Source organism: Leuciscus leuciscus, assembly GCF_965113295.1.
Source record: "Leuciscus leuciscus genome assembly, chromosome: 8".
In the NCBI taxonomy this organism is placed as follows: domain Eukaryota; kingdom Metazoa; phylum Chordata; class Actinopteri; order Cypriniformes; family Leuciscidae; genus Leuciscus; species Leuciscus leuciscus.
In genome coordinates this window covers 2,178,931-2,187,612 of record NC_138732.1, presented here as the reverse complement: position 1 = coordinate 2,187,612, position 8,682 = coordinate 2,178,931, and the positions used below count along the sequence as shown (strand labels likewise).

The window sequence follows — 8,682 nt, the reverse complement described above, 5'->3', positions numbered from 1 at the left end:
TGCGTCTATTTTCAATGCAGAACTTACATGTTGACACTGCCGTTGTGATCTCTGCACTGATACGAGGCCACCATACTGACATCCTAGCTCGAACACGACACCTTGTTAGACCTTGGTGTCCCTCGTGTAACTGTTTGAGCACTTCTGATCTAAGTGCAGTTGGGATAACCAGTCTATCTTGATACAACACTAGTCCATCAGTCTCGGAGAGGTGAGCTCTGGCAGAATAATATCCATGCAGGGATGGAAACAGCGATGTCTTTGGTGGCCATCCGTTCCTAATGAACTGCACAATCTTCTGCAGCTCTTCATCCTCAAGTGTAGCGGAGCGGATTTTGCCAAGTTTTTGCGATGACACAGGCGCATTTGCTACCACTGACTCCACATATGCTTGTACGTCCTGGTCAGTGTGTTCATCACCACTGTCAGTCAGTGGGCTCCTAGAGAGAGCATCGGCTATGATAAGCTGCTTCCCCGGGACGTGCTCAGCCACAACATTGAATCTCAGTAGGCGCATTAGGAGTCTTTGGCACCTTGGAGGGACTTTGTCCAGGTCGTACGTATTTATGAAGGGTACCAGTGGTTTGTGGTCTGTTTGTAGAAGGAAGCTTTCCATGCCTTGCACATAGCGAGCGAAGCGCTCACATGCCCACACCCCTGCAAGACACTCCTTTTCAATTTGGGAGTATCTCTTCTCTGCATCTGACAATGTGCTGGAACAGAATGCAACTGGCTTTAACACACCCTCCTGTTCCTGCAATAATGCCGCACCTAATCCGTAGCTGCTCGCATCGGCGCTGATGACAGTCTTGCGGTTGACATCATAAAATGCAAGTGCTGGTGCTGACACAGGCATAGCTTTCACTTTCTCAAACGCCGCTTCTTGTACATCACTCCACACCCACTCACTTTGCTTCCTGAGCAGAGCAGTGATGGGATGCAGCTCTGAGGAGAGGCCAGGCAGGAACTTTCCAACATAGTTGACAAGACCCAGAACCTGTTTAAGCTCCGTAACATTGGTTGAGCTTGGCATCCGTGTGATGGCTTTAACTTTGTCAGTGTCAGGTCTCATGCCTTCTGCATTTATGAGGTGGCCAAAGTACTTTATTTCTGTTTTGCCAAAATGACACTTGGCCTTGTTCAACTTTAAACCACTGTCCTTTATGGTCTTCAGCACCGCATCAAGACGGGTGTCGTGTTCTTTCCTTGTTACTCCATAAACAAGTATGTCGTCCATTACTACGACAACTCCATCATGACCCTTTAACAGTGTCGACATCTGTCTTTGGAAGATTTCTGGAGCCGATGTGATACCGAATGGCAGCCGTTGGAAACAGAATCTCCCCATCAGGGTGATGAAGGTTGTCAGCTTTTGGCTTGCAGCATCCAAGGGGATCTGCCAAAATCCGCAGGAGGCGTCAAGGGTAGAGAACACCTTAGCTCCGGCTAGCTTGGGAGCAATATCCTCCAATGTTGGCATGATGTACCTCTCTCGCTTAACCGCCTTGTTTAAGCGTTTTAGATCGACACACACTCGCACTTGCTCCTTGTTCTTCTTCACTACTGGAACCATCGGGGCACACCAGTCAGAAGGCACTGTAACCTCCTCAATTATGCCCAGGGCCAGCATGCGTTTAAGTTCCGCCTCTACTTTAGCCAGGAGGGGGAACGGGATGCGACGTGGCGTCGTCAGTGAGTAGGGCTCACAGTCAGCTTTAAGTTCGATTTTTACGGGGTCGCACTTGAGCAAACCAATATCCCCAAACACATGTCTTAACATTACTGTGTCTATCCCGTCAACTCTCATTACCAGTCCCATTCTTGTGGCAACACTCCGTCCCAGGAGGTTATGGGAGTATGGCCCTTTAATTACAGTTATCCAGAATCTGTACTTTTTCCCTTTGTACTCACTTGTTGCCAGGAACTTGCCAATACTCTTTACTTCGCCTCCGGGGCTGATGATGGGTCCTTTCTTTGCAGTGACCAGGCGGAAGCGCTGTGGCAGTCTCTTAAATGCAGCCTGTGACATTACACTGATGTCTGCCCCAGTGTCTATTTTAAATTTCACAGTGCTGCCATTAACAGGTAAGTCAACGAGCCACTTATTTTCTGAATCAGGTTGATCCATTATGTCTGACACATGTTCAGTAACTTCTCCAAGGAAAAACATCTCATCTGTGTTAGTGGTGCTGCTAGGCATTGTAGCCACCTCTTTCAGCATCTTTGTCTGACACGCTGCCTCAAAATGTCCAATTTTGTTGCACCTTCTGCACTTTTTATTCTTGGCTGGGCAAGGATGTGTTTTACCATGTTGTCTGTTACAGCGGGGACAGGTATGATGCTGTTTTGACTCACTGTGTTCCTGTTTTTTCTGCCATTGTCCATCGTTGCTGCTCCTTCTGCCATGGAATTGTCGCCTCCCCTGTCTTATGGTGTCCACTGCGCACTCCGAGCGCAGGCTCACATTCTGTTGCTTTATCTGTTCGCTCTGGCGCGCTATTTGAATAGCTCTTTCAAGAGAGAGTTCCGGCTCGAGCTGTAGCTTCTGTGATACATCGTTGTCAGATATACCAATAACTATTCTGTCCCTGATTTGCTCATCTTTAGTGTGCCCAAATTCACAGTACTGTGCCAGTTCGTATAAACTTCTCACAAAAGCCTCTACTGACTCACCGGGCTTTTGTGCTCTCTTGTGAAAACATGCTCTTTCATGGATCACGTTTCTCTTGGGCACAAAATGGTCGGAGAATTTGGCTATCACCGTGTCATAATCCAACTCCGGTCTACCTCTCTCCTCTTCCTCGTCAACCTCTCTGCTGTCATCGTACACAAAGGAATCATAAATCGCTTCCGCCTCTCTCCCCATGGCGTAGAGAAGCGTGTTTACCTGCACTTCACCGCTATCTTTGTCCAACTTTGACGCCACCCGAAAGCGGTCGAAACGACGGCGCCACATCGGCCATTCCGCCGGGTGCGTGAAGTCGAAAGATTCCGGAGGTCCGAGCTTCGCCATGTCTTATTTTCAGAGCGTGAAGTCGGCCACTTCTGACACCATGTCATGTGTCGATGCTTTAAATGAAAGAGGAACCGAGTCGTCTTGCTGGGAATGAACTGTTTTATTAACTGACCTTTTATTGCAACAGCTAAGCTACTCGAGCATAACACAGTCACATGTCGTTCAGCGCTCTCACAGGCGACCCCTTGACGTCACCGTTGCGCGACTCCCACAACCCGTAGCCACACATCACAACAGTGAGTATTTTCCGTTCAGGGATGAGCTCACAGTCGATGAAGATGTGCTCATGAAGGGGTCGAGAACAGTTGTTCCAGAATCATTGCGCGGCGAGTATATCACTATAATTCACAGAGGTCACCCCGGCCTTGATGCAACTAAACGCAGGGCCCGAGGCATTGTGTTCTGGCCTTCTCTTACCAAAGACATTGAAAAGGAGGTACTGTCGTGCTCCGTCTGTAATAGTATGAAGCCCCATCAACAAAAAGAGCCTCTTCACTTACATGACATCCCTGAACTTCCGTGGTCAAGTGTGGCTACAGATATCTTTGAGTGGAATGGTCAACACTATCTCGTACTAGTTGACTCCTTTTCAGGATGGTTTGAAATTGATCTGCTTCGTGACCTGTCCTCCAGTACAGTGATTACAAAACTCAAAAGGCACTTTGCAGTTCATGGGAGTCCACACAAAGTCTTTTCAGACAATGGTACCCAATTTTCAAGCCAACGGTTCAAAGAATTTGCTGCTGCCTGGGATTTTATACACACTACCAGTAGCCCTGAGTATCCACAAGCTAATGGGCTAGCCGAGAGGGCAGGGCGGAGTGCAAAACATCTAATGGAGAAATCCAAAAGGGATGGCTCGGATGTGTTTCAAAACTTGCTCAACCTCAGAAATGTTCCACGCGATGAGACATTGGGTTCGCCAGCGGAGAGATTAATGTCGAGGCAGACGCGCACAACTCTGCCAATCAGCAAGTCCATTCTGGTGCCAGCCTCAAAGGACAACGTTGCTGTCAAGACTCAACTCTCAAAAAAGAGACACTGTCAAAAGAGATACTACGACAAGTCCAGCAGAGCTCTCCGGCCACTCATACAAGGTGAGATAGTGAGACTCGCAACTTCTAAAGGCCATAACAGAATCGGACTCATCAAACAGCTCTGTGATGAACCAAGGTCATATCTTGTGGAGACTGAAGGAAAAGAATACAGACGAAACCGAAAACATATCCTTCCTGTCGCGGAGCCACAACCACAACGGTTCGAGCACAGCGATGTGACATTTCCCTTTGTCCAGACCCCCTCTGTTGAATCTAAGCACAAATACTCCACTCCAAGTGAAGTCAAAGAACAATGCACCCCACAAGGAGCCGAGAAGAAGCCGCTGAATGAACATTCAACAAGAATTCCTTCCACAGTTCCATATGTGACCAGAGCAGGTCGCCTTTGCAAACCAAACCCTAAATACATGGAATGAAGAAAAAAAAAAAGACAGAGGAAACAGTTTAGTTTAGTAACAAAATGTTCAATTTGTAAATGTTGAGGTTATTTTGAAAAAAAAAAGAGGTTAAGTGTAAAAAGACTTTTTACTCTCAGCTTAACTAATCTGTTAAATGTGTTGCTTATAAAGATAAAGGCTTTGAGTTAACTTACAATTTAAGGAACTTCATAGGGAACTTTTCGTTAAGGAATATCTGTCACAATTAAAGAAGGAGGATGTAGAACAGAGTGCTCTGTAGCTTTAAATCCAACAGACTAAGTTGTAAAAGCTGGTTTCTACGCATGCGCGAGTATGTGTTACGGTGATGAAGTTATATGCTTGTATGTTGAACTTTTGCATCTCCTCTAGTAAAGTTATATGTTGTTAAACGAACCTTTGCCTTGCCGCTCGTCATTCAACAAAGCCATTCAAATTATTTCCATGTTTTTGCCATAAAATTATGTTTTATGTTGTACGTAAAGCACATACTCTCTCTCTCCCGCTCAAACACACACACATACAGTACGGACACACACTTCCACAGAAACGTGTTTTCAGCGCCACTCTGATGATTAAAATAGTAAAATAGTTTAGCAACTTAAAAGTTAAATTACGTTTCTCCCTAGCGAGGGAATGACGGCGCTGTTCTTGAAGCACATAAACCAGTGGTTCTCAACCTCTCCTGCAGGGACCCCCTGACAGACCATGTTTCTGTTTTAACCCTGAAATGGCACACCTGATTCACTTAATTAAAGGCTTAATGAGTAGTTAACTAATTGATTAATTGACTAATTCCTACTCTTCTTACTCTAATAACTACTCATTAATTGAATCAGGTGTGTCATTTCAGGGTTAAAACAGAAACATGGCCTGTCAGGGGGTCCCTGCAGGAGAGGTTGAGAACCACTGACATAAACTTACAGTTTCGCTATTAATAGAGACACTTCTGCAGACTCAGGTTATTCACACACACTTAATCTCTCTCTCTCTCTCTCTCTCTCTCTAGTAATAACTACATTAGTCTGCCATCAATAGCTCAAGTCTCCATCACAAGCTCTAAAATGACAGTTTGGTATTAGCAACGGAGGCGTGGGATGAGATGCGTAAGAAATTAGTCCTACACACAAGAGCATTTTATGAACAAAAACCTGACAATGTCTTGAAATACATCATCTGAACAATGTCTTGAGATTAGAAAATAATGCACATCACTTCATGCCGTGGTCGCATTACCACCTCAGGTGTGCATTATTTTCTAATAATTCAACAGTCCGAAGTCAGTTGCTCTGGAGCTTCTAAGGGGACATGGTGGTGGAAAAATTAATAAGTCAATCCTCTTGCGTTCGCTTGCAAATCACTCACAAAAACTGTGACGTGGCCGTTTGACTTTGGGTGTGCATTATTTGTAATAATTCAACGGCCCGTCATCAATCATTCCTTTCTGATCACCATACCTGTAATTTCCGAGGTGTTTGCTTCATTTGACCATGGTCATGTACATAGACTCGTGTGAATGTTTAAGTCAGAGGACTCATCAGTGGCATCTGGTCCCTGTTCAACAAAACAACAAAAAAAACAACTTTTATTAGAAATGATGAGCAGATGCTTGAGAAACTGTACCTCTTGTTGCTTTCATACGGATTACTTAAACAGAGAATATTTGTTTTTGATATGATTTACATCTTTTAAAATGACGACGTCAAGCTTTCTAAAGACATATCTCTCATGTCTGTGTGCCAATTATTTTCTGTCGCGTTTCAGAATGAACTATACACTGAGAACGCGGATCATGTTTATTTTCTTTATTTTACGAAAAGCAAAATATTTAGTTTTTATAATGAGTGTACACTAATAAAAGTACATATTTAACAGTTTTGAATGATGTATAACACCTGTATGTATGACAAAAAGTTATTTGAGTCTCTGTCGCACTGATAAGAAAAAAGCGAGGTGATCGCGCTGGTGGAACCGCCGACCCCAGAGGATTAAAACTCATCTTTAATCACCAAAATTACATATTTAAACTTTTTTTCCTTGGAATGAATGTAACTCGACACCCTTGCCTCATTTAGTATGCGCGATTCTATGAATATGCAAATGAGCCCCGCCTCCACTCACTCACTCAGCTCAGAGATCCACTGGTTGACGATCACATGTTGATCTGATTGGTTACAAGGTAGTTTGCTTTGTGTGTGTGTGTGTGTGTGTGTGTGTGTGTGTGTTATTGCAGTAGGTTGAGCAAACGCAGCGGGTGAGGGACTAATGCGGTCAGGGGCCCAGTGGGGGGAGAGAGAGAGAGAGAGAGAGAGAGAGAGAGAGAGTGTACCGCACTGTAAACAGTCGGAAAGCAACAGGAAAGATCCGACATTATCATCATCATCATCTTCATCCCAGACCTCCTCTTCCCAGATAAACTCTCTCTCTCCTCAGATGTGAGTTCCAGCAGCTGTGAGAGTTTATCCCAGCTTTAATGAGACTCCGTGTCTCGGAGCGCCGGAAGGAGACGCGGGAGGAGGAGGGAGTGAGTGTGTGTGTGAGTGTGTGTGTTCATCACAGCAGAGAGAGAGTGAGAGATGGCCACGGGAGGAATCACCACACTCCCGGCTTCTCCCGACGACGGGTCCAGCGGAAGCTTTACTCCCGGGAACTTCAGGGAGCCCAAACGCCTTTACTGTAAAAACGGCGGATTCTTCCTGCGGATCCAGTCGGACGGGAGAGTGGACGGGGTCCGGGAGAAGAGCGACCCGCACAGTGAGTGCTTTTATTCCCTTCTTTTCATGGAAAAACAGGAGAGAGGAGAGGATCTAGCGCAGACCGACAGGACAAAGACTCTTTATATACGTCACAGATGAAAATCAGGCCTGATGATGCCAGGTTTCCGAGATATTTTCAGGAAGGCTCTCGGTTCAGAAAGAGTTCACTGACTTTTATGCGTGTAGAATTTCAGTTTAGAAAAGCATTTATTCATATTTTCTTTAACATTTTAAAGCTGGTTCGTGTGTGAGACCAAAGTATTCACATTGAAGAGGAAATTATTTCCATGTTCCAAGTTCAGTTTAGGCCTGAAAAACTCAAGAAATACAAGTCAAGTAGAAACTGAAACAATCACTCCTTCAGACTCACAGTCAGGGTTAAAAATACTGTTGTTTAGGGCAACTTCACAAACCCCGCCCACAGCTCATTACTCTGACCGGAACCTGTGTGTGTGTGTGTTTGTACGTGAGTGTGTTTGAGTGTGTTTGAGTGTGTGTGCGTGTGTGTGTGTGTGCGCGTGTGTGTGTGCATGAGTGTGTGTATGTGAGTGTGAGTGTGTGCGTGAGTGTGAGTGTGTGTGTGTGTGTGAGTGTGAGTGTGTGCATGAGTGTGTGTGTGTGTGCGTGAGTGTGTGTGTGTGTGTGTGCGTGAGTGTGTGAGTTTGTGTGTGTGTGAGTGTGTGCATGAGTGTGAGTGTGTGTGGTGTGAGTGTGTGCATGAGTGTGTGTGTGCGTGAGTGTGTGTGTGTGTGTGTGTGAGTGAGTGAGTGGGAGTGTGTGTGTGTGTGCGCGTGTGTGTGTGTGTGTGTGTGCGCGTGTGTGTGTGTGCATGAGTGTGTGTATGTGAGTGTGAGTGTGTGCGTGAGTGTGAGTGTGTGTGTGTGTGTGAGTGTGAGTGTGTGCATGAGTGTGTGTGTGTGTGTGCGTGAGTGTGTGTGCGTGAGTGTGTGTGTGTGTGTGTGTGTGCGTGAGTGTGTGAGTTTGTGTGTACGTGAGTGTGAGTGTGTGCATGAGTGTGAGTGTGTGTGGTGTGAGTGTGTGCGTGAGTGTGTGTGTGTGTGTGTGTGAGTGAGTGAGTGGGAGTGTGTGTGTGTGTGTGAGTGTGTGAGTGTGAGTGTGTGTGTGATTGAGTGAGTGGGAGTGTGTGTGTGTGTGTGTGTGTGTGTGTGTGTGCGTGAGTGTGAGTGTGTGTGTGTGTGTGTGTGTGTGTGTGTGTGTGTGTGTGTGTGTGTGTGTGTGTGAGTGAGTGAGTGGGAGTGTATGAGTGAGTGTTTGTATGAGTGTGTTTGTGAGTTTTTTTTTATGAGTGTGTGTATGTGAGAGTGTGTGTGAGAGAGTGTGTGTGTGTGAGAGAGTGTGAGTGAATGAGTGAGTGTGAGTGAGAGTGTTTGTGTGTGTTTACAAATGAGGACATTCCTCAGTGTATTCAAATGGTT

The 8,682-nt window shown here is 45.6% G+C and overlaps 1 protein-coding gene across 1 annotated transcript in view; it reads left to right on the top strand.

Moving 5' to 3' along the window:
• Window positions 1-6,787: 6,787 nt before the first annotated feature.
• Window positions 6,788-8,682, top strand: part of fgf2 (fibroblast growth factor 2) — a 10,100-nt gene continuing 8,205 nt past the window's right edge. Inside the window, exon 1 of the mRNA XM_082177200.1 lies at window positions 6,788-7,244. Within this exon, the coding sequence (XP_082033326.1) occupies window positions 7,067-7,244 (178 nt within the window). The 5' untranslated portion in view covers window positions 6,788-7,066. The remainder of the gene's footprint in view (window positions 7,245-8,682) is intronic.